Source organism: Sciurus carolinensis, chromosome 7, assembly GCF_902686445.1.
Source record: "Sciurus carolinensis chromosome 7, mSciCar1.2, whole genome shotgun sequence".
NCBI classification, from domain to species: domain Eukaryota; kingdom Metazoa; phylum Chordata; class Mammalia; order Rodentia; family Sciuridae; genus Sciurus; species Sciurus carolinensis.
This window is the reverse complement of record NC_062219.1, coordinates 111,813,183-111,838,880: the sequence shown is the minus strand read 5'-3', so window position 1 is coordinate 111,838,880 and position 25,698 is coordinate 111,813,183. Positions and strand designations below refer to the sequence as shown.

Sequence of the window (25,698 nt, the reverse complement as noted above, 5' to 3'; positions counted from 1 at the left end):
AAACCCCATCTCCAGGATAAAGGGCCCAGCAAGCAAAACTGTTTAGCCAGTCTCCAAAGGACTTCCTTGGCCTGAATTCTCCAGGAGCTGAAGAATTAGATTTGGAGAAGCAGAGAGGAAGCCTTTCAAGGGGATGGGGACAGACCCACACCCTTCATTGGAAATTCATTCAGGGAACATTAAGAACCCACTAATGCTGGGTGCTGAGAGCCCCATGGTGAACTGAGATAAGACTCCAGCCCCAGGAAGTCCCTGTGGGCCAGGTGCAGAGAGTGGAAGATAAAGGCCCATTTCCTTGGCCACAGCAGATGACCAAGTTGTGGAGTGACGGGAAGCTGTGTTGTTAAACAAGGCAAGGAGCCAGGCTCCACAGGAAGCACAGCCCTCGGCCTGGGCTGGAAGGGTCTGACCTAACGGGCAACTGGGAGCACTGCAGTATGCGCAGTGGTCATCCAGTGGCTACTTCCAGAAAACAACTTTAATAGCCAGAGGAGGGCATGTTACCAAGAAATATTTCCACCACAGGTCAGTGCAGCCGAAAGAGCAGGAGCTATGGGATCAGATGATCCTGGTTTCAAATCCCAACCTGGCCCTTTCCCACGCATTCCTGAGCTCGTCTCAGCCTGGGTTTTCTCACTTATAAATCAGGTGCATGAGGATTACAGGCACTGTTGGGAGGACAACTGGAAGAAAAACCCAAGTACCCGGCACAATATGGGCCCCATAAACCTTTTTTTTTTTTTTTTTGGTTATCAGGATTTAACCTAGGGGTGCTCTACACTGAGTCACATACCCATTCCTTTTTATTTTTTATTTTGAGACAGGATCTCACTAAGTTGCTTAGGGCCTTACTAAATAGCTGAAGCTGACCTCAAATTTGCAATTCTCCTGCCTCAGCCTCCCGAGTTACTGGGCTCACAAGGTTATGTGCCACCATACACAGCAGTTTTTTCCTCTCTGCTTCTACCAGCATGTGATGCAGACCCAGGCTGAAAGAGAGGTGGCTTCTACCTCCAAGAGCTGCTTCTGGTAGGTGGCTAGACTGTCACAATGAGTTGGCAGTGTGTCCAGACTGGGAAGGAACCCTGGGATGAAGGAGGAGCAGATGAGCCAAATTCTGGAAGCAGGAGGACTACTACTCCTTCTACAGGAGAATGTGCAACACTTTTACAGAGACCAAAAATGGAAAGGGAAAAACAGGACAAGCTCAAAAGTGATTCAAAGCTGTCAGATTTGTAAGGTTCCTGGGAAGGTTGCAGGGACCACCACCAGGACAGCCATGGAGAACAAGGGCAGGGCAGATACCAAGGCTCTGAGCAGTGACCAGACAGGGTGAACCAACACGTGAGCCAGCAGCCAAATCCAAGCCAAAGTTTGACCTTGGCTCCCAGCCCAGGAGCTTGTGCATGTGCTCATGTGGACCAGGTCTCCAAGCCCGTTCTGTGGGCCAAATCACCTCCTTCCTCTGATGGTCCATGTCTCAAACCTTCAGTAAGCTGCAACCTTTCTGAATTATCTGTCGCCTGCTCCAGCGTTGTCTCAAATCATGATGGTGGGCAGATTAGCAGTGGTCATGTACAGAATTTCATAGGTTTCATCCTGTCATTCCACAGCACTATTTACGAGCTATCGTCAGTTGGTTTACTGAATCCCAGGAACTCTCTGTCCCTTCTACACATTACAGGCCCCACCTAGTCTCACCCTTGATGCTATTGACGCTTGAGGCCAGAGCTTCTTTGTTGTGAAGACTGGTCTATACACTGCGTAACCCTGGCATCCCTGGTCTCTACCCACTAGGGCTGCCATCGGCTGCGACAACCAACGATGTCTCCAGATGTTGCCAGATGTCTCCCGTGGGGTACCAAGACCTTAACTCTTGCAGTCTTTTATTTTCCCCCTCCAAAAATGGAAAGGGAAAAAAAGAGTTAAAAAAAAAATGAACTTTAGTCCATCAGTAAACTTGTTTGTTCCACAATCTTGTGGGTGGAGAGGATAGGGAAAACAAGGGGAGGAAGGTGGAGAAGCCTTGTCCAAAAGAAACGACCAATAGCTAGCTGTGGTGGTGCTCACCTGTAATCCTGCTACTAGGGAGGCTGAGGCAGGAGGACTGCAAGTTCTAGACCAGCCTCAGCAACTTAGCTAGACCCTGTCCCCAAACAATGAATACGAAGGGCTGGTGGTGGTCACGGTGGCACATGCCTGTAATCCCAGCAATTTGGGAGGCTAAGGCAGGCAGAGTGCGAGTTCAAAGCCAGCCTCAGCAACTCAGGAGGCCCTAAGCAAAGCAACTCCTGTCTCTAACTAAAATACACAAAAGGGCTTTTAAAAAGAAAAAAAAAAAAAAGAAGGGTTGGAGATGTAGCTCACTGGTAAAACACCGCTGGGTTCAACCCCTATGACAAAGAGAGAGGGAAGAAAGGAGGGACGGTAGGAGAGAGAGAAAGAAGAAGAAACCGCTAGCCTGATGATGAAAACTGTAGAACATTGGAGTCAGTTTGTAGTGACACAGAGTCACCTTCCCTCATGTGCGATCTGCTCTTTCTTTTCTGCTCTTACTACCTACCTCTACCCTGCCAAAGCCTGAGGACTGCTAACTGCTTCCACGGACACCCTTTAAACCCAGTGAACTGCTGGGTGTGGTGGCACATGCCTGTAATCCCAGTGACTTTGAAGGCTGAGGCAGGAGGATTGGCAAGTTCTGGGCAGCACAAGGAGACCCTGTATCAATAAGGGCGGGGGGGGGGTTGCAGATGTAGCTCAGTGGTCTAGTGCTTCTGGGTTAAATCTCCAGTACCAAAAAATAAATAAATAAATAAAAACAAAATCCCACACTACCCCATAGGTTCTCTCCGAGGAAGTACACACTGATTCTTTGCACATAAATGTGGACTCCAGTTTAACTGGGTCATCAGTATAGACTTGGCATGGGAAGACTCCCACGAGCAGGAACCACTGGGCATCCAGCCAATGTGGGTGAGGTCCGTGGGGAGACGTGCACAGATCCTTAAGCACGGGTCCTTGTAAACGCTCTGCAAATGTTTCAATTTTTACCAACCCCAATGCTAGACTTTGGTACAGACTTCTAAATCGAAGAGTTCAAATTTTGACCTTTGAGCTCAGTATTTTTTCTACATCGACTGATAGATGATAGAGCTGTGTGCAAGACAGACTGCTCTCCCATCGATGGGGCTTGGCCACTGCCGCACTCCGCTGGGAAGGACTGGACACAGCAGGCCCCCATCGCAGAAGGAAAAGAACCCTGGGCCCAGTGCCCCTGCTCACACACCCAGTTTCCATTTTCTTTTCCCCACAGTGTGGGGCTTGAACACAGGGCCGCTCACTTGCCAGGCACGTGTTCACACTGAGCTGCACCCCCCACTCTTTCCCACCTTTAAAACAGGAACATCAGCCCTACCTTCCACCCAGAGCTGTCATCAGGCCTGCAGGCACAGAAGTTCAAGGCTGGCAAAAGCCTTAGCAGCAGGCATGGAGGAAGGCCACCAAGGCTAAAGCACTCTGAGAAAGGGGCACTGCTCCACAGAGGTAGGCCTGCCACCGTGGGTTCAGAAATCACTGGGACCCAGGGAGGAAGCACCCAGTACTCACAGGAGGAAAGAAAGAAGGAAGGGGACTTCTAGGCTCCCGGTGCAGCAGACTCAGAGAGGAGTCTCAGACCACCGCACCACAAGCACCTTCCTACTCTTCATTACTACACGCCCAAACCACTGGGCCACTCAGCCTCAGGAGGCCAGCTGGGGGGGGGGCAGCCGAGATTCCTGAGCTCCTGGCAGGCAGTGCTGCCTCCTGCCCCTTCAGGCTGCATCAGGATGGCCCCATCTAAAAACATTCTTCAGAAAGTTCACTAGATTTTTTTTTTCAGTGAGGGATTGAACTCAGGGGCACTTGACCACTGAGCCACGTCCCCAGCCCTATTTTGTATTTTTACTTAGAGACAGGGTCTCACTGAGTTGCTTAGCACCTCACTTCTGCTGAGACTAGCTTTGAACTCGCAATCCTCCTGCCTCAGCCTCCTGAGCCACTGATATTATAGGCACTGCCACGGCACCCAGCAAGTTCAACAGATTTTTAAGCTGTGGTGGATCAAAATGCCACCGCACAGGGATAAAAATCAGAAAACCCACATTCCTGACCCAAGTCTACTACTTTCGTAAGTTAAGTTTGGGGGTTCTTCAGTGAAGACCCATGGTCAGAGAAGGGTCCAAACCCAACTGGAGAGAATTCACTTCAGCTTTGTTTTGAAACTTTTCAAGCCACAGATGGGTTAACTCTGACAAGGCCTTGACCTTGGGAGGAAGACCCTCCTACACACTCCCAGTTCAAAAGGGAAAACTCCAAGTACACACAAGACTACTAGTAGTTACTTAGGAGGCACAAAGCTCACCTGTCCCTTAACAAAAACTTGGGCAGAGTATAGCTCAGTAGTAGAGTTCTTGCTTAGTATGTTCGAGGCCCTGGGTTCCATCCCTAGTACTGCAAAAATAAATAAATAAATAAACATAAAACCTCACCACAAACTTGAACGGAAATAATTTATTAATTCAACACTTACCATATGCCTACTATGAGCCAGATGATGGGAATAAAGTTCAAAGAAATAGTAGAGCCATGGTCCTAAACTGAAGGAAGGGAAGAAGACAGCCTGGGAAGGGACAGGAAATGAGACATGCAGAGCCAGAAGCCAGGCATGGTCAGCAGTGAGTGGACTCAGGCTGTCCTGGCTCCTGCCATTCGCCGCTGCTCAGTTCCCATCAGGCAGCACAAGAGCCACGAGTTCGGGTTTATGCTTGGGGGTGACTAGCGGGAACAATTTTCAAAATGGGCTTGGTTTAATCATCAGAATGTGTTTAAGGCAATAATTCTTCCTTCATCACAACCCCCCGCTCTGGGGATTGAACCTGGGGGTTCTCTACCTCTGAGGTACATCCCCACCCCTTTTTATGTTTTGAGGCAGTATCTTATTAAGTCGCTCAGGCTGGCCTGGAACTTGCAATCCTTCTACCTCAGTCTCCTGAGCAGCTGGGATTAATACTCACTCCACTGTATTTGGCAAGATTTTACATTTCAAAATAGTGTTAGGGATATAATAGAAATATGGAAGAATTATTATAGCTGGATCCAGTGGCACATGCCTGTAATCCCAGTTACTCTGAAGGCTGAGGCAGGAGGATCTCAAGTTCAAGGCCAGCCTCAGGAACTTAGCAAGACCCTATCTCAAAATTCTAAAAAATTTTGAAAGGGTTGGGGATGTAGTTCAGTGGTACAACACTCTTGGGTTCAATCCCCAGTACCAAAAAAAAAAAAACAAACAAACAACAACAACAAAAAACACCACACAAATACACGATCTTATAAAGGGAAAGAGTAAGACTAAAATTCATTCCTATATGGAACAAAAGAGAGGATGTATATGTGGATTAGCTCTCTGCAAACAGCTACCTATCAAAATTTAATTTCATTAAGTACAAGGGACGTCTCTGGGTCAGGAGATCTAAACAGAGGTTGCTCCTAATAACTGAGAACCATGTAACTATTTCAATTGTGGGCACCCATCCTGGAGAAACGAGGTCCACAAAAAACCCTCAAACTTTAATTCAAGCAAGGGTTTCATTCTTCTCTACCAGAAACCCTTTGACTGGAACTGGCAGAAAGCCAAGGATTACTGCAGTTAGTTAAGGACAAGGGCCAGGGAGCTATGTGGACACACAAATGCTGTTCCCTGGCCCATGTGTGCCTGTCCCTTTATGGGCTTCAGCTATGGCCAACCAGGAAGACCTGGATTAGCCTGGATGTGTCAGTTCAGTCCATCCGCAGCCCTGGAAATCCACCAAAGGCCTGGTGAGCCATCCCTTGAAAAGGCAGCGCCTGCTTTTCCTGTGCCAGGCAGCCCCACCCCTGAGAGGAGGTGCAAATTAACAGGGAGCCCAGAGTGGGGAGCAGGGAGCACAGCTGCTTGCTGCTGGATCCTCAGTCCTGGATGATCAAGTGCGGCTCTATGTGACATGTAAATATTTGGCCTCACATCACTCACCTATCAAGGTTTCATAATAACCAAGGATATCCCAATTGTGCAAGAGTGCTTATGAAATTATCAAAATAAGTTTTTTTTTTTTTTTTTTTTTTTTTAATGTCTATGGTACATCTTAGGAGACAGCCTGTCAAACCCTGTCAAACTATCAAGTCAATGACAAGGGGTTATCATTGTTGGCACATCTGGGAACCACTGGCTTCAGGCTGAAAGTTGAGAAGCAAATGTATCACTGCTTTCTGTCCAGGAAGCCCAAATAATTTGGAAAATTATTAATGTTTAGCAAAACAGTTAGCAAGAAAGTGTCTAAAATGCTGAGAACGGAACTGTCCGTAACCACCCTCCAGGTGGGAAAGAATAAAAAAAAAAATCCCCCAGTTTTTTTTTTTTTTTTTAAGATTGAATTACAAAATTAGAAGGAAAGGAATGCAGCCGAGGGAGAGTCGCATTTCAGTTAAGCATTTGATTTCAGTATCGCGCAATTTTCATCAAAAACAAAAGTTCTTCTGAGAAGGACCACGAGAGAAAGAGAAGAGGCAGAGAGGAGCAGGGAGAGGACGGAGAACGGAAGTCGATTCGGGCGGGGAGCCTGCTGCTGGCCCCTCACCCTGCCGTGGGAGCAAGGTGCCAGCTGCCCTCCTGGTTGCAAGCTAGGGTGGGGATTCCAGGAAGGAGCTTCCTGGTTCTCAGGGCCAGCCTGACACCCCCTGCGCGGGTGGTTGGTTTCAGGAGTGTTGACGGTGGTGGGACACTTTGGCCAGGCCCCCATCTGCAGCCAAGGGCATGCCCTTCAAGGTGGCTAGGGTGAGGCTGTAGTCAGCGTCACGGTGGTCCCCTCAGGACTCCTGAGCACCAAGCCATCAAGCAGTGAGCTCCTACTTCCTCCTGAGGCTGTGCCTTGCCCACAGTCACACAGCTAGATCTCGGCAGGGTCCCCACTGGAACCCAGGTCTCCCAACCACAGCTGTCACTCTGGAGCTCTTTCTACCACATTTCTCCTGAAGCGGTCCAGCAGGAGACACGCCAGGGGTGGAGGCAGACACTTCAGCAAAGACACTGCGGTGAAGTCCATTAATCCAGGAGGTTGGCCTGTCAGGGGCAGCTTCTTAAGGGCACAGAAGGGGAAAAAACAAAAGCAAGTTTATACTCACAGGGGAAACATAATCTGTGATTATAAATATTTCATGGGCAAAGAAAGCAGCACCGGCTGAGAGACTGGGGCGGGGGAGGTGGACAGCAAATTAGATCCCAGTTTGCAAAGTGATAGGGCAGCTGGAAAAGCAGCATGGTTGGGCTATTCTGGGCTGTGTGCTGAGGCCTGCGTCACAGGCCTGGCCACCCGGCTGTGTTGAAACCACAGCCTTCCAGTGGTCAGTGCAGAACACCTTAGGAGGAGTGCTTAAGTCCATGGGAGACCAGAGGGGACAGCAAGGACAGAGTCATTTGGATGACTCTGGTGAGCTCAGTAGTAGGGAGGAGGGCAAGGGGGTGCAGCAGAGCAGTCAGCACCGTGCAAGGACATAACCAAGGGCAGAAAGAAGAGAGGGCCTGACCCCAGAAAGCAAGTGACCAGAGGAGCAGCAGGCCAGCTCATTTCCAGCTGTCCTGAGGAAAGGCCCAGCACTGAGCAGGCAGTGCAGACTGAGAATAACAATTCCACCCCTCCTTTGTGCCAGGCCAGGGGTCTCTTCCCACAGCCTTTGGGGAGCAGCACAGACGGCAGGAAGTCGAGAGTCCACTGAGTACCAGCTGCTGCAGCTGCAGAGAAACCCCCCACAGGCCAGGCTTTGGTCAGTCCTCCTCAGTCATGTCCACCGCTGCAGCAGAGCCCACCCGTCCCAGACTCCTTCAACCACTCTGGAGGGCCCAATGGAGAGGGGCATGAGTTTCCCAGACACCCAGAGCACCTGAGTCAAACTTACAGGGAGGGGAGCAGAGCATCCCTCGGCTGGAAGATGCAAAGCTGGGCAGCAGTGAGCTGGAAGAGGGTCCATGGGACCCAGGAGAATCAGCATGGCAGCCTGCAAGACCTCAGCCAGTCAGAACCAAGTCATGATGGCAAGGACTTGCCAACTCCAAAACGAGACCCGTGACACTGTGGTGAGACCCTGAATTTGAAGTCACAGGATCTGGCTTTGAGATCAGTTTAACACTGATTAGGAATAGGGTCCTAAGAAATCGTGTTACCTCTGAAACTCAACCAATGCCAGTAAAGCCTGAGGATTGTGCGGAACACCAAGAACATGCATAACCAGAATGTTTTCTAATTTTACTTTTATTCCAATGTTGGAGTTTTTTCTTTTTTTTTTTTTTTGTCAGTGGACTTTTATTTATTTCTTTATATGGGTGGGATGCTGAGAATCGAACCCAGTGCCTTTCACATGCCAGGCAAGTACTTCACCACTGAGCCACAACTCCAGCCGGAGAATGTTTATACATAGCTACCTGCTTGACATCTCTTGGATGTACCAAAGGTACACGCACCCAGCCTGCCGGCTACTGCGTTCCCCCCCCAACCTCAAGCACCCTAGCTTAGTGCTCAGCATGACTACCCACCCAGGCATATAAGCCAGAAACCTCACACCCCTCCTTGCATTCCCCACATTAGCTCACCCTACCAAGCCCAGTCAACTGCTTTCTCCTAGAGGTGTCCACTTGCCTCCATTCTACCCTAGTCCACTTCAGTCCCTTGCATAGTCCATCAAAGCCTACGCTCATCCACTCCAACTTCCTGAAGTCCCTCTGAAGAGTAAGTCTAACCTGGTATCCCCTCCCACCATCCCAACCCTGCTTGCTGAATACAAGAGCATCCCATGCCCTTGGGATAAAATAAAGCCTCCTTCCTGAAGCTTAAGAGGCCCTAAGCCAGAGGACCTCCACTCCTCTCCTGGCCGGTTAGTTTGGATCTTAAATGTCCCCCAGGGGCCCACATTAAAAGCTTGGGCCCCAACCCATGGTACTATTGGGAGGTTGTGGAAACTTTATGAGGTAGGCCCGTGGGCTGGGATGTGGCTCAGTGGTAGAGCAATGGCCTAGCACAGTCTAGGCCTGGTGTCCATCCCCAGCGCGACACACACAGAGTGACGGGGCCTAGCGGGAGGTCTTCTGGCCACTGTGGGCAAGCCCCTGAAGCGGACGGTGGCCCCTCGTCTCTTCTTTTTCTTTTACTTCTGGGCCTCAGGTGAACAGCTATGCTCCAGCCCACAATTCCCTCCACGATGTGCTGCTGTGAGCCACAGTGAACCTTTGGATGGTGGTTATCTCAGGCCCTGGTCGCAGCACAGCAAGATGACTAATACACAGCCTCATCCCCACCTGCTCCTGCCACACTGGTTTTTCCTCCAGCCTGTGGCACTTACCCCAGTCCCTCCTGCTTCAGGGTTCACCCACAGTCTCTTCTCTCCACCTGAAACTTTTCCCCTCCTCTCACCTAGCTAATGTCTATTTGTTTATTTTCACTAAAGTACAGTTCATTAATTATTTACAGATGTATACACTCATGAAACTCCCACACAGATCTAGATTGAGAGCATTTCCAACACTAAGAATTCCTCACTGGGCTCAGGAGGCTGAGGCAGGAGGACAGCGAGTTCAAGGTTACCTTCAGCAATTTAGTGAGACCATGTCTTAAAATAAAATTTTTAAAAAGGGAATGAAGATGTAGCTCAGTGGTGAGCACCCCTGGGTTCAATCCCTAGTACCACACACACACAAAATAAGGTTCCTCTTGTCCATTCTCATCTACACACTCCCTACATCCTAGGAACCCTGTTTTGACTTCCGCTACAACACCTAGTCAGGCCGCAGCTGAGGCAACCCTTTCTCTGGGAAGCTGCCTCTAATCATACTGAAAATCTAACCCTTTATCATAGGCCCTTGTTAGGCTTGGGGTTTTGTATTTGTTTGAGGAGTTGATTCATGTTGGTTTTGTCTCCCTTGTGATGCTGTAAGTTCCATGGGACAGGAAATCGCTGGCAGCTGTTAGAGCTTACTACTGCCAGGTGCTGTTCTAAGCACTTAACAGGCACTAGCTGACTGAACCTTCCCACCAATCCTATCAAATATTATATCACTATTATATTCCCATTTTATGGGTAAGGAAATAGAGGCACAGAAAAGTAAAATAATTTGCAAGTTGTGAAGTGGTAAGTTGTGGAGCTGGGATTCAAACCCAGGCAGTCTGGCTACAGAGCTGTGTTCTTTACCATTACACTACTCTGCCTCTCAGAGGCCGCTGAGATATTTAATAAGCACCCAAACTATTTTAAGTGAATGAATTTATAAATCACCTGATAAGATCCCATTAAGGAAACTGAGAGCTCCTAACCTCCCCAATGAGGCCAACAAGTGAACAGAAGATAACTGTCACTGAATCACCTGCAAAGGCCCAAGATCACGTCATCTCAAAACAGAAGACAGGTCCATTTCTCCACAAGTCTACACCACTGGGCATAAAGGAGTGTTCTGAGAAATACTCCAGAGTGAAGAAAGGCCAGCATCTGGCTCCACTGCTCTATTCCAGAACCTAGTAATCTTTATGAGCATCGACGCCTCAAGTCCTCTAAAACAGGAAGAGGATACTGTGGATGGAAAACAGAACAAAACCCTTTTGGTTAGAAAGTGACAGATTCCATGGCACATTTATACATTGACGTTTGATTCATACCTGTTTCCCAAAGCCTAACAATCCTGGATGAACTCATATTACAGGATCCAAACCAGAAAGGCAGGGGCCCAGGGCCCTGCACCCAGGCTGCTCCGTGCAGGAAGGTTGGCCACCTTCCAGCTGCTTCAGTGTGATGTACCTCACAACCACATCTCAGAAAGCACAGAGGAAACACACATGACAGTGTTTATTCTCTCATGGGACACCGTGACCCAGCGCAGAAGCCCCGTGGCAGCCCGGCTCCGCTCAGCCCAGGTGGAGTTCTTGGAACTGCTCTGCCCACGAGGCCCGGAAGCTGGCGGCCTGGGCTCTGCTCACACAAAGTTCTGAGCGATGGCCAGCACCTTGGAATATTCGCCTTCCTTCTGGCGCAGGCTGCTGGGGATGGGTACTTTAATTCGGGTCCCCACAGGATTCCCGTTGTCCTCAATGAGGACCACGTTGTTAGAGTCGAACCTGGGGGTCATTCGGGGGCCAGGCATGCGATGTCCCACAATGAGCGCCTTTTTCTTCTGTCCCCTGATGGCCAGCAGAATCTGGTCACCCACCTTGCCCACCCCATTCTTGTTATAGACGTGGATGCACCGAGGAGGGCGATGGTATGGGGTGTTCCCCAGGGCGCTGTTGTCCACCACTCGCACCCGCGTCATCTTCTGAATCGCACCGAGGCTCCCAGTGGTGCTGGTGAGAAAGGGAAAAACGGGCTGTGGCCTGCATCTGTCTAGACCAAGGTGGTGGCCTCTTGAGAAGGCAAGAGAGTTCACGTTAGCCCCCCGCCCAACACACACACACACAGCCCTGGAGCCTTGACAGACAGGCAGGACTTACGTATACCCAGATTCCCTTACAATCAAGCGCTTCTGCTGCTGTGGCAAGATCTTGATTTGGATGGGCTCTAAAGAGAACACTATTTTTCTATTACACCATACTTCACGGCACCTCTAACTTAAAGCCTCTGGTTTCCAGAAGGTCTCTGAGAACTCAGAGGAATCCCTTATGGGCCAGGCCTATCCAACGCCTATCCTGCAAAACCTGCTTCCCCAGATACACTCATCCCTAATGTTCTCATCTACACGTTGCTGGGGACCTGAAGATGTGAACGGGCACGCTTGCCAAGGGAATCCACTGACAACGCAGCAGAAACTGGAACTGAGTCAAGGCAACAGTCCTGTAGTACTAGAAAGGGTCGTTTCCTTTTGTCGGTTTCCGGAGCACATGTTAACGGCAGAGCCGGTGCTCACAGGGCAGTCTGATGGCACTGAGATCTACTCTCCAGACGTCACTGCTGGCAGGAACCTCAGGGCCTCTTCTCCCATCCTACGTATGCAGCCTTGGCAGTTTCATCTGTTCTCCTCACGGCCAACTAGTGAACTCTATCTCCAGGCCCACGTCTCTCCTTTATCAGAGTCCCACTTTTCCTCTCTCCAGGGCTCCCCAAAACCCATCCTACACCAATGGACACGGACCTCCTGCCTGCCGCTGCAAGCCCTGTTTGGTTGCTGCATTTCCTACCCAGGGACTGTTCCCCCAGGAACTCCAGCTCCCACCCACACACCTGTTCCACCATCAGACATCCGCTGCCAGCAGGCCCTACTGACCCCACCTCCTAAGCACTGTCCCTCTCTGCACCCTCACTGACAATGTCCTTCATCGAACAGCTCACTCCACAGAGACTGTGACACTGGTGTGCTCACTGGTTCCTGCTGCACCTCACTCTGTGGACGAGAGCTCTCTTTGGAAGACAAAAGTGATGCCACTCCCCTGCACAGAAACGTCCAGTGGTTCTCCACTTTCACAAACTGATCCCAACTTACCCACCTTCCGAGGCCATACATCCTACCACTTCTGCACCAGCAGCTGGCAGGAACGACGGGCGTTCTCTAAGCACACCACCTCTCAGCCTCCCTGAGGACCTGGGCAGGCCCTGTGCCCACTCCCCTTCCAGGGAGACTGCCTCCACGCGCGTCTCCTCCTCCTGCCCCCTCCCTCCCCTTAGCAGCTCCAGTCTCGAGCCTTCCCAAGCACCCTGTTATTATACTCATCACATTTTCTTGGAGTTATTTGTTTTCGAGTTCCTTCCTGCAGCCCACTTGAGAGCTCTCTCATGACAGGAAGCAATTCTCATTTGACTCTGTATGACCAGCCCCAGGCACAGTGCTCAGAAAACGCCTGTGGCATGGGGACACGGATGGGATAGGGCTGTCCTGGCTTAGTGTCTAGGAGGAGGAGAGGGGGTCACACTTCAGACAGGCTTGATTTTTTTTTTATAATAAGCAGTATTATTTTGTAATTAAAATGAATTTTCCATTCTTAAAAGATAGGGTTTTAATGCCCCAGGGGAATGATAGGTCAAGAGACGTCAGATTCACTGCAAGGGTCTTACAGGGACCAAAAAGTAACAAGCTTTCGTCATATGAACAAGCTTCCGCCAGACAGAACCCACCTCTTCACCACTCCCACTGTCGATCATCCCCCAAATCCCAGCTCAGCTGATTCCTTTAGCTTTCCCTGACCCCAAGAAACCTCCCTGAATTTCTCCTCCCAATCCAGTTTCCACACTAACCAGCCCTGATGGGAGGTTTACTCAAAGGCACAGTTTTAAGAACTTAATGTGGAAAGTTACCTGAAACAGCGTGGGCCGAAGGCTCTGCTTGCGTAGATGAAAGGGCCCCAGAGCCCCCTAAAGACAGCCATGGGATCCCCAGACAGCAAATCCTGAGGGAAAGGGGGAAGAAAAAAATTGATTTCAAAGTCAGAGTCCTGACTCAGAGCCAGTTTTCTTTGGGGACTTGTGTGGGAGATGGCACTTCTAGCGCAAGATCATTAGTCACTAAATATAAATCTTAGTGGTTAAAAGATACACAGATGATTAGATGGAACTCCAGCTTCAATTCTGCTGATTCACATTCTGACTCCAGGGTCCGAGAGCAGGACGGGCCCTCAACAGTTCCACAGTGAGTGACATACCACAGGGAATGTCTGCATCGTCAAGTCACTCCCGCAGGCAGGAGGAGGACATGAATGCTCTGGCATACCCCTCGCCAGTGGCTACTTCCCAAGTCTTGCAGTGCCATAAAACTGCACACACACTATCTCCCTTGAATGTTTTTTGATATTAGTACTTTTTTTTTTTCTTTTCTTTCTTTCTTTTTTTCTTTTTTTTGCGGTACTGGGGATCAAACTCAGGGCCTTGTGCTTGTGAGGCAAGCACTCTACCAGCTGAGCTATATCCCCAGCCCGATATCAGTACTTTAATTCCCTAAAAAGAAGTAGATTAGGGGCTGGGCAGATAGCTCAGTAGTTAGAGTGCAAGCACAAGGACCTGGGTTCGATCCCCAGCACCACCAAAAACAAAAAAAAAACCAAAACCAAAAAAAAAACACACCAGCCTTAGCAACAACTTAGCGAGGTCCTAAGCTGTCCAAACAGCTGCTCATCTGCCTGTCACTATATCACCTTTCCCCCAAATGTAACAGTCAGAACACCTGTATAGCTCAAGGTCAACAAAGTAGAGCCAAAGACTGCCCTTGCCAGATCACTGTCCGAAGTCTATATTTGGGTCAGTCTCCCCAACAACACGAACAAGGTAAACCCACCGACACCACCTTAGAGCTGAGAGTGGGCCTTGGGAAAGTAGGCAGAGATGACAGAGCCAATGTCAGCCCCAGACTCAGGACTCCAGTCCGCAGACTTCAACCTTAACAATTAATTATGGAAGTCACCAGTGTTCTGCAGCACCTGAACCCCACTTAGGGGCATGATTAAGAAAGCCTACAGTCTGCTGGTGATTCCAGCTGCCAAATATGCTTATTCTTCCACTCAAACACTTGGCTGCAGAGGGGCTCATTCAAGAGCTCTGCAGAGTCAAACCTCTACACTGTAGTGTTTATATGTGGCAGTTTTTCGCAAGTTCAAAGCACCTCAGATAAGACCTTATTTAATAAAGGTGTGTGTGGGGGGGACCCTTTCACTATCACAGAAATACCGACACATTCTACAAATGCACATTAACTCAAGTCAGTCTCAAATCCCAGACTTACTCCTGAGCGTTCTTCTTAAAACCCAGGAAGCACTGGCCAAATATAATTATAATCAGAAAATTAAATCAAAGGAAGGCAGCTAGCTTACGAAACTAGTAACAACTGACACACACAGAATCGTAGACGAGAGACAAATGATAGACAGATGATAGACAGATGAGGCCAAGTTCACTTTTACGAGCTGAGTGACCCTGGGCAAGTAACTAAGCTGCTGAGCTTTTCCCACGTGAGACACAGGAACATGAGCAGCACCTGCTCACAGGAGGACTCGCCAGACGAGGGACACAAGCCCTCAGCACCACACCTGGACTCCACACCAGACATTCTCCTCCTCCTTCTGATGTCCCATCTCACTTCACAGATTAGGAAACTGAGAAACAGAGACGTGAAGTGACTTATGTAGAGACCCACAACTTGTTGAGGGCAGAACCAGAAGCAGAAGTGGCTCCAGTCTGGGGCTAAGGGCATTCCAGCCACACTCTGCAGCCCTGGCTCCTTTCTTTGTGAACATTCACTGGGTGGGTCAGTGTTGGGCACTAGGCTAAATGCTTTACATTACCATCTCATTTAGACTCATAAAAACTCTATGGAAATGAGTACCAGTATTAGCCTCAGTGTTACACACAAGGAAACAAGGCCCAGAGAGGTTAAATAACTTGACCAAGGTCACACAGTGAGGACTGACAAAGCAGAAATTTGAACCCAAATAGCTGGCTTCTGAACCCATGCTCTTACTCAACAGGGAGTAAACACGGCAACCATAACTTAAATATTAACATTTTTTCCAACTGTTAAATCACTCTTGTTCCATCAAGAATATTGATATCACGAACGAATAAAGAAAATGTGGTTTATAAGCACAATGGAATATTACTCAGCCATAATGAAGAATGAAATTATGGCATTTGCTCGTGAATGGATGGAACTAGAGACTATCATGCTAAGTGAAATAAGTCAATCCCAAAAAACCAAAGGCCAAATGTACTCTCCGATATATAGTTGCAAACACACAATGTGGGGGCAAGGGTGGGGGGATAAAAGTTCACTGGATTAGACAAAGGGGAATGAAGGGAAGGGAGGGGAGATGGGAATAGGAAAGGCAGAAGAATTAATGGTACATAACTTTCCTATGTTCATATATGAACACACGACCAATGGAACTCCACACTATGTATAACCACAAGAATGGGAAGTCATACTCCATGTTGTATAATATGTCAAAATACACTCTGCTGTTATCTATATCTAAAAAGAACAAAAAAAGAGAGAGAACACTGACATCACATGCTCATCCTACTCACAGCCCTCTGTGCTTGCTGAATCAATCGAAATGCAGACAAACACCAGGTGAAAATTATTCACTTTAATCCAATTGAAGTTTTGAAGATAATCTGTACAGTGTGGGTGGCAGAGAGAGCTCCACACTGAGCAATAACTAACACTGGGGCAGGGGACACAGCCCTGAACAGCAGCCCTTCTGGTACAGGTTGCCGTCCCCTCAAGCCCCAGTCCGGCTCTCCAGCCTGATGCCAGCAGGTCCTTGGTCTGGCTTCTTGGGAGGAAAGAGGCTCCTAGGCTGCTCCTCAAGGTGAACCCAGCACCACCCGCATCACCCCTAGGACCGTGACAGCCCGCCTCCCCCTCGCCTCTCCACTCTGGAGCACGGACATTGGTCCGCCAACTGCAGAAGCATCGAGGGGTTTCCTGGAATGCGCCTGGCTCGGGATTCATCACAACCCCAGCACTCAAGGCACCTCACTAAATTCCATAGGTCAGTCAGTGCACAAGCCCACGCCCCTCTCCACGTCTCGCTCACAAGACCCCCGGAGACCTACACCCCGCTCTGCCCACACCCTCTGACCTGTTCCCACTTCCTTCAAGAAGTCTGGGTAAGGGGCTGGGTATGTAGCTCAGTTGGTAGAGTGCTCGCTTGTAAGCACAAGGCCCTGGGTTCAATCCCCAGCACCCAAAAAAAAAAAAAAAAAAAAAGAAGCCTGGGTAACACTGCAGCACCAGCTGCCGTTCCCCCTGCACACGGGGACATCTGTGTGACCATGCTGGAACTGTCAGAGACAGCGCGCACTATCAAACAGACACTAAACAAACTTGAATACTTTTTTTTTATGTCCTTTAACATTCTGCTCCTTGCTACTTATTATCCAAAACACAAAAACCACACAGAGGACCTGACAACAGGGCATCTGGCTACAGGAACTCAGGAGTCACATGGACTGAGATGGCAGTGACTCCATGTCCTGCCCTGGACACACGACACACGAGTGACAGAGTCATGCCTCCAGGGAGCACTTCCATTTTTACAAGAAAAAAAAAATTGAAAATATTCACCAGTTCTTTAGTAATTTTGATATTGACCTCCCTCCTGCCCCAACTTAGACACCAAATGGACATCAGTAAGCACCACTATGACTTTAAAGCACAAGGGTCAAATACTTCATTTACTGTATTACATATCTCTTATCTCCCCCAAAATAAAAAATAAACTATCACTCCCTCCACATCCTCCCCAGCAGGTCCTGATAAACAGTAGGAATACAACGGGCATTTGCTGAATGAAGTAAATCGAGGCAGGAGGGAGAAAACAGGCCCCGCCCCACCAGGGCTCCATGCCAAGGGCTACCCCACACTGCGGGACACTCATCTGCCTACCGGGAACCTGCGCCCCACAGGCCAACACACTTTAGAGCACTGCTGGTGGCAGGATGGTGGCTGTCGGTGGTGGGTGTAGCCCCTCCTTTGTTTGCAGGCCCCTGGAAACCTCCTGGCCTGGTGCCTACCTGCCCACCACCAAAGAGCTGCTTCAGACCAAGAAAGAGCAGCGGAGGCAGCAACTGACTTCAAGCAACTGATGGACCTTGGTGTCGCTGCCTAGCTTAAATCCCTCCGGTGGGCACAGGGCCTGGTTCACTTCAGACCTACTCCAGACATAATGCTTTTAACAGGCAACATTACTGGGAGTCAAAACTCTTGGAGGAAGCCACGTTTTTGGAAGGCAATGGTGCCAGAGAGGGCTTTTCATGCACCTCCCGGTCAGCACTGAGCACTACCCTCCATTTCAGGGTACAAATCACACAGCCTCTCTTTTAAAAGGGAAGGGGGAAGGGAGGGGAAAGAGCAATTGCTTAATGCCATCCATCTGAGAGCCAAGCTCATTTTCCATCTTGGCTTAACTTTAAGATCCCTTCAGTGGTAGAAGCAAGCGGGGGCCGGCGATGGGTTTCACCGACACACAGGTGAGTTGTTCGCTTAGCTCATCACCCCACAGGTTCATTAGAATAAACGCTCCCTGGGAGCAGGGACTGGAACCTGCCCTGGTCAGCACTACAAGTTCAGGCCCCAAACAGTGTGTGGCACACAACCAGGGCTGAAGACCTATCTGTGCAACCGACAGAACTGATTTGCAATTCAACCTCCAGCTCGAGTTTTCCCATGTTGGGGGGTTGGGAGGTTTTCTTATGCTCTTCTACCCAGGTTCCCGGTGGCTTGGATTCATTTTTAGGTAGATTTCATACACAGAGTCTGAGTTTGTAAAACAGACGAAAAAGAACCCACACCTCAAACGCTTGGTGAAAAGGGAGGAAGAAACCATTACTTGAGTTGTAAGATCAGCAAATGTACTCAGTGCTGCAGCACTGCCCCAGCTGCCAGTAACTCGGCATCTTTCTCTACATTGTTTCCACCTCAACAACCAGTATATTCAGGTGCCTGGTATGTGTCATACATTTTAAAGGCTTTTCAAGGAGAATGGGCTCTATAGAAAAGGGAGAAAACAAAAAGTTCAGCATAATTAGAAATGAGTGCTTAAAGGAGATTGTTAGTATGTAACAGAAGAAAAAAGAAACACTAAGAAATCAAATGCAAAGCCCAGCCACAAAAGAACAAACTGCTAGTGTGAGCCTATGAATGTCCTTCTTCATCAAAGCAGGGGAAGGCAAAGGCCTGGCAGCTTTGAAGAATCAAATAAAGGAACTCTCAAGCGGGTGCAGTGGCACAGGCCTGTAATGCCGATGCCTTGGGAGGCTGAGGCAGGAGGATCCCAAGTTTGAGGCCATCCTTGGCAACTTAGCAAGACCCTGTCTCAAAATAAAAAAGGCTGGGGATGTAGCTCAGAGGTACAGTACCCTTGGATCCAATTCCTAATACTAAAAAAAAAAAAAAAAAAGGGAACTCTCAGGGCACTTCACCCTATTATGCAGGCTTGATGCAGGCTTGATCCTTTGATCTTGGCAGGGTTCTCCCAATCATTCTGGACCAATAAATACTTCTTCTGATGCTTGCAGATTCATTACTATTTTGCTGTCCAACAATTCCCTTTTAGGAAGATGACTGTGTGTTTAACTTCACACAACTATAACCTGCTGCAGTTCCCAAAGATTCCTGACACAGAGCACTTTCTTTTGATGAGTTCATTCCTAAGCACCCAATGGAAACACAAAGACAAATGCGAAAAAGCAAGTCTACAAGAGGGTGAACAGGCTAAGGACTGAACAGATCTGAGGGCTCAGGACAGTAAGTGCCATTTTACAGATGAAGAAACGAAGTCAGAAACACTGTGACACTTGCTGACTCATCCCAGGTTAGAAGGCAACAAAGTCCAGACCAGAACCCAAGGCTGTTTCTATTACAGGACACAATGCTGGTACACCTAAGATGCTGCTTTAACCTCCAGCAGACTTCACCTAAACAAATCCACCACACACAAGGTGGGTACTCCTTTGTCAAAGCTGCCACACAAACCAGGTACGGTGGCACACACCTGTAATCCTAGACTCAGGAGGCTGAGGAAGGAAGATCGCAAAATCAAGGTCAGCCTCAGCAATTTGGCAAGGCTCTAAACAACTTAATGAGACCTTGTCACAAAATTAAAAGTAAAAAAGGGCTGGGGATGTGGATCAGTGGTTAAGTGCCCCTGGGTTCAATCCCTAGTATTTAAATTAAAAAAAAAAAAAAAAAAAAAAATCTGCCACACAGCTTTAAAAACTCAGGACAATAAAAAGCTGCCTCTTCAGTAGGTATCTATGCTACAGCCTGGATCCAAATCTCAAGCTGATTCTGGTTCACCTTTCAGTTATTACTGCCAATAAGCAAAGCATCCTTCAATAGCATAAGGGGCAACTTTCTACCCCAGCTGCCATGGAGAAAATCCCACTTCTTGGGCTGTGGATATTGCTTAGTAGTAAAACAAAGCCCTGGGTTCAATCCTCAGAACTGCAAGAAAAATATACATATATATATATATGTATATTTTGTGATATATATATCACATTTCTCAACTTAGTCCATAAAGGATAAACAGGTCCAAGAGTTCTGTCTTACGTTTGTTTATTTAACTTGTGCCCCATCTTGTTACAAAAGTAAAGCAGTGGTTCTTATAGATACATCTAACAATTCTCACTGATTCAAGCTTTTAATGTGTATAATTTACTCTAGCTTTTTAATTTATTCTAGCCCCTCCTATCCGTGACTCTCAGATAGGCAAATATAATTCAGAAAAAAATTTGTACCGCTCTTGGTATAGTCAAACTCAGGAAAAAAATGCACAAAGCAAAGTTAAGTCTATTTACCCCCACGCATACTCTCTACTAGTACCTACACTGGCCAGTGGCAAGGAGCCAGGCTTATGAAGATGTCAGGTGTGCAGGACAACAAATGGTGAGGAAAAGGCAAAGCCTGGGGTATACAGGACTGCGGGTGGCTAGGACCAAAGAGGAAATGCTGTAACGGAAAGCGTCTCTCTTCACCCCAGCTTCCCCTGCTCTCCCGTCAAGTCTGTGACCTAGGAATCACTTTTTAGCCTACCAAAGGCACAGAAGCACATCCCCTGTAATCCAAGCTACTTGGGAGGCTGAGGTAGGAGGATCACAGCTTGAGGTCAGCCTGCACAACACAGCCAGATCTGTTTCAAAATGCAAAGGGCTGGGATATATATATATATATATATATATATATATATATATGTATATCAGTGGTAGAGTACCCCACTCAATCCCCAGTAGGAGCAGGGATAATAATTCTCCAAGTTAATTTGACTCTCTGTCAAGTAGGGGTTATTGGGAAGAGCAAAGAAGCAAGGAAATCAAAGTGCTTTAGCTTCACTCAGGTACGGGATCAATTGGGAAATCCCTCTGAAGTATCCAGTTGGGACCAGGTATGCAGGATAAGCAGTTTGTTTCCCAGATCCTGAAAAGGAAGAGCAGCCTCACTCCTCGATATCGGGGCAACACCATGGTTTTAGTTTAGTGAGCCAGGTACAGTGGCACACACCTGTAATCCCGGCTACTACGGAGGCTGAGGCAGGAGGATCAAAAAGTTTGAGAACAGTGTGAACAACTTAGCAGGCCCTGCCTCAAAATAAAATGAGCTGGGTATGAAAGCTCAGTGGTAAAGTGCCCCTGGTTTCAATGCCTAGGTACAGAGGTAGGAGAAAAAAAAAAAAAGTATGGCTTCGAGTAGAAAAGTGTTTCCTCTCCTTTATAAAGACATAAATAATTTTAGGTTTTTGACAGCTTTCCTACTCTTTCCTGTATTTCCCTAGTGAATAATAAGTAACCTGCATCTTTCTTAATATTCAGCATATTACCCAATCCAGAGAACAACATTGCTGAGACCTGAATCTCAGTCCTCTCTTGCACACTGGTTGTCATTTTAACACACCTATAAAATCATACCAGGGTGAGCAACAACCCAAACAACCATCAGTCTTTGAAATGGAAGGTTAAATCATAACCTGCCTTTGTGTGACAACTTCCAAGCACCCCTCCTCCACCTGGAGCCATAATCACCCAAGTAACACAAACAATACAAAAACACAGCCAGCTGCAGCGGTGCAAGTCTGTAATGCCAGCAGCTTGGGGGCTGAGGAAGGAGGATCACAAGTTCAAAGCCAGCTTCAGCAACTTAGCAAGTGAGTCCCTGTTTCAAAGTTTAAAAAAAAAAAAAAAAAAAAAAGGTGCTGGGAATGTAGCTCAGTAGTAAAGCACCCACCCCCAGTATCAAGAGAGACAGAGAGAGAGAGAGAAAAAAAAATCCAAATATCACAATACAAGGACAAGAGTGGAGTGAAACAGGTTTCAAAGGACTTTTGCATCCTCTGAGATTCTAGGGGCAAAGGAGAGTCTAAGTTACCATGTTCAAAGACCAACAGGGTACCTCCTGAGAAAGAAGAGTCCAGATGAAGAATTTACCCTGCATACTCAGGAATAATAGTAAAACATGTTGGGCATTGTTTCTTTATGTATGCTACTGTGCACTCAATTCAATTCTTATCTCAGGCTTGCTGAAACGCTTCCCATTCTCTGTCTGGAAAGGGTCACTCAATGGTCCACACGCTCCTTAACAGGTGATGAACCTAACTAGGGACAGGCAGAAACAGCTTGGGAATCAACCAACCATATGTTCATATTCATGACTTTATTATTTTTAAGAATAATATTTAACAAAGGCCTTCCCATGATCTCGGAGGTCCAAAAGCAGGTAACTATGTCCTCCATTTCCATTTTCAAGTATCCATTACTAGTGCTCTTTGATCCCAAAGTGAATTTGATTGTTCCATGCAAACAATGGGTCACACTAGTTTTACTACCATCCCCTTAACAATAAAAAAATCAGCAGCCTATCCTTTTTCATCTAAACTGCTTACTCCTATCCAAAACAATTCTTAGAATCCAAGGCTACAAAGACTCCTGGCACTGGGCAGTCCAGTGGACATCCACCTTTTTGTCACAGTTGAAAAACTGCTCTTTTCCAAAAAAGCCAATCTACTTCTCAACGAAATCCTAGTTCTCCAGTATTTCCAGTGAACTAAGAGTGAACTCTCTCTCTTCATAGGAAGTAACCTCTTGGAAGACAGAGATCCACTCTGTCCTTCAATGTATATTCCTGGTATACTAACTGCATCCCCTGAGCCACCTGAACTGACCAGAAACTCAAGCTGGCAAACAGGATACAGGAGATCAAACTTTTCGAACTGTGACACATGGAAACACACTGTTCAACACCTCCTTATACACTCACATGTGTATACCTGAATCAAGTGTCAAGAAGGAATGCTTATTAAATGCAACACCCTCCGGTATTTCTACTTTCTTTTTAAAATGATGGACGAAATTTACTAAACTGATTTCTAACTCACCGATAGAAATCAACAGTTTGGAAAACACTGCATGGAATCAGATCTTACAGTTGCATTGGACAAGCTACCCTAGGACCTTTAAAAAGTCAGTAGACAGCACAGGCATTGACCAACTACAAGAACCAGATGCTCCCAGATAGGCAGTATTCTTCTGTCCAGCAGTGGTTGCAAGGTTTAAGTATTTCCCACACTGCCAGCATTTCCCAAGTAACCCAAAGTGACTGCCTATGCATCTTTCCGAATTCAGTCCAATCAATTTTTTAGAGAGGCAAAGTTCACTTGTGCCAACTGGGAAGGTAATGCTTCCTTTTTGACCCCTTCAGGAGACCGAAATTAAAGTTGGTGCTCATCGGGTCTTTGTGATCCTATTTTTGTGGGTGCCATACAGCAAGTCAGTCTGTTTCTCCATCTTTCCAGTCTTAATTAGGACTAGATGTAGTCTCTAGCGAAATGAGAAACCAGGAACCCCTGCACCAGGGGAGGCACGCAGCAGACAGAAGTGAAAGCAAGACTCACTCCTCTCTAGGCCACCAAAGTGCCCTAGTAAACTCATCTCCAGACCGAAGTTGGACAGGGGAGGAAGGAGCAGATAACTGCAGGAGATGCGCCAGAGTGACCTTCCAAAACGACCTCGCCACGACTTGACCGCAATCCGCCCCTTCCCACGCGGGCTGCACATCCCTGGGAAGGCAGGTGAGCGCAGGCCGGGAGCGTGGGAGGGAGGCGCAGAAACCTCAGGGACCCCAGCAGTCCAAGGGAGAATGGGATAGAGGAGGGTCCAGGTCAAAGGCCTCCCTCCCCATCGAAACTCCTCCCACTGGCTCCCACGCGCAAAGACCCACAAATTCTCCTCACCCACCCGCGGGAAGCCCGCCTCTCCTACTGCAGGGAAGAAAGGAAGACAGGAAGAGGAGACCTAGGAACCTGACGCCCTTACTCAACCCCCACCATACCGCTCTCGCTGCCCCGGATATCCCGCCGCGAGCCCCACTGGCCAAGCACCGCCTTCCCCCACGCGGCCTCTCCCCATGCGCCTGCGCGCCGGGCCCGCCGGCGAGCAGCGATCTGCGAGTGCGCGCGCAGCTTGCGTGTGCTGGCGTCGGGGGTGGAACCGGCGGGGTCCCGCCCCCTCCTCCCCTCCCTCCTCCCGCTCCCCCTCCCCCATACACTGCCGCGGCCGCCGCAGGAGCCCAGAGCTCCAGCCGCCCAGCGACTCCCCCTCCCCCTCCCCCAGCCCCGCCCCGCCCCAACCCGGGGCTCCCAGCCGGAGCCGAGTCTGCGCCTGGGGGTGAGTACGCGACCCCTCCCCAGCCCCCTCTCTTTGCTTGGAGGATCCCACCACCACCCAAAGAAAAAACCAGGACTCAGCTGCGCGTCCCCTCCCTTCAACCTCCTGCGGGACCCAGTGGTGCCCGGGCCCGCGGGACCCAGTGGTGGCGCTCACTGCCCCCAAACCCGCACCATCCCTAGCCAAATGTGAATCCTCCGACCCCTGTCCGGGGTCCAGATGTGCACCGCCGTCTGGCCCCAGGCCCTGGGAGATCCCAAGGGGTGGGACCCCCTTCTCGGCCCCTTAGTGCCACTCTTATCCCATCTGCCCGGACCAGGTGCTCGTCCCCTCCGCTCCCTGCCGGGGTTCCAGCTGCGCCCCACCAGCCCGCCGCCGCTGTGGGGAACCAGCCGCCCCCGCCCCCGAGTTTTGGATTCCAGGGTCGCCAAGTCCGGTGTCCTCGGTCCTTTTTATCTTTTCTCTTGTTCTGGGGGCAATGTATACAAGACGCTGGCCCGGAGCACAGGTTCGGGCTTAGTCAAGGGCAGGGTTCGCGGGTGTTGGAACGAGGCCGGCTGCTGCCCCTGGCCCTTCTGGGGACTGATCGACGGGCCGGAGAGGCGACTGGCCCGGGGAACGTGTCCTCTCCTTGCGCCCCACACAGGGCAGTTCATTCATGAGCCGCCCGGGCCTGCGTTGGAGGGTGCGGTGGGGAAAAGATTCAGACGCGGAACCGGGAGTGGGGCAAAGGCCCTGCTGGGGGGAGGGGGCGCGCTTTGTCCCTCCTGGCTGTCTTAACCGCCTGGGGTGGACTGTCCCAAAGCTTGCCGCCGGTTTTCCAAGCAAAGGGAAGGACGCTTGGGAAGTGGTGACAAGAGGTCAGAGGGGCCGGCTGCCCTTGGGACTCCGCTGCCACCTGCCTGGGTCCCCCGGGAAGAGGACTGGCAGCTTCGGGCAAGCCTGAGCACTCCATTGCCCTGGAGCCTGGAGCCTCCCTACCTAGTACCACTCTGGCTTCTCCTTGGGTCTGCAGCACCCCGGGGAAAAATGAGGCTGTGCCCAGCACCTCCTAAAGAGGGGCTCACAGTCCTGCCTCCCAGGTACAGGTGAGGAGGGGAGTGGGAATGTCTGCCAGGCTCAGGTGGAGGTGTGCTGGCAGCTTGATTGTCCTCCAGGGTATCAGAGGGTCCAGGCCCTGGCATGCCCCAGATGGCACATGCCGGGGCCTGCTGTCATTTCACCCAATGCAGTCTTGGCCTGTAGGTGGGTGGGTAGGTAGGTGGGTGGGGATGTTGTAAATCAGAAGACAGGTGATAGGTATCTGAGAACCCTCTTTTGGAAGTCACACAAAGTCTCTCCAAGTATAGCAGTAATAGAGACCCGTGTTCAAATCCTAGCTCTGCCATAATTTAGCTGTGTGACCTTGACAAGTTACTTAACCAGCCTGAACCTTTGTTTCCATTAAAAAGTGTAGTTATTACCACCTCCTATGGTTTATCAAGCAAGATGACACAGGTGAAGAGCCTG

General features: G+C 49.2%; 2 protein-coding genes across 6 annotated transcripts in view; one reads left to right on the top strand and one right to left on the bottom strand.

Annotated features, from left to right (window-relative positions):
• Positions 1 to 6,094: 6,094 nt before the first annotated feature.
• On the bottom strand, positions 6,095 to 23,961 carry Mrpl14 (mitochondrial ribosomal protein L14). 3 transcript variants are annotated; one of them, XM_047557764.1, is made up of 4 exons: positions 23,855 to 23,961; positions 13,336 to 13,427; positions 10,424 to 11,393; positions 6,095 to 7,151 (listed from the first exon to the last, which is right to left on the bottom strand). In XM_047557764.1, exons 2-3 carry the CDS (start codon positions 13,404 to 13,406, stop codon positions 11,027 to 11,029), a joined length of 438 nt encoding a protein of 145 aa, XP_047413720.1. In that variant the 5' UTR covers positions 13,407 to 13,427; positions 23,855 to 23,961; the 3' UTR covers positions 6,095 to 7,151; positions 10,424 to 11,026. The 3 variants fall into 3 exon arrangements, with proteins under 3 accessions (XP_047413720.1, XP_047413721.1, XP_047413722.1); XM_047557765.1 differs by having other exon boundaries at positions 10,713 to 11,393; XM_047557766.1 differs by lacking the exon at positions 6,095 to 7,151 and having other exon boundaries at positions 10,881 to 11,393; positions 23,761 to 23,894.
• The window catches only part of Tmem63b (transmembrane protein 63B), a 25,069-nt gene continuing 22,833 nt past the window's right edge, over positions 23,463 to 25,698 (top strand). For 2 of the 3 annotated variants that reach the window (XM_047557763.1, XM_047557761.1), the window contains exon 1: positions 24,033 to 24,189. The gene's annotated coding sequence lies outside the window, so the exon portion shown is untranslated. Of the gene's footprint in view, positions 23,595 to 24,032; positions 24,190 to 25,698 lie in introns of those variants that run through there. The other variant, XM_047557762.1, reaches the window with a different exon arrangement.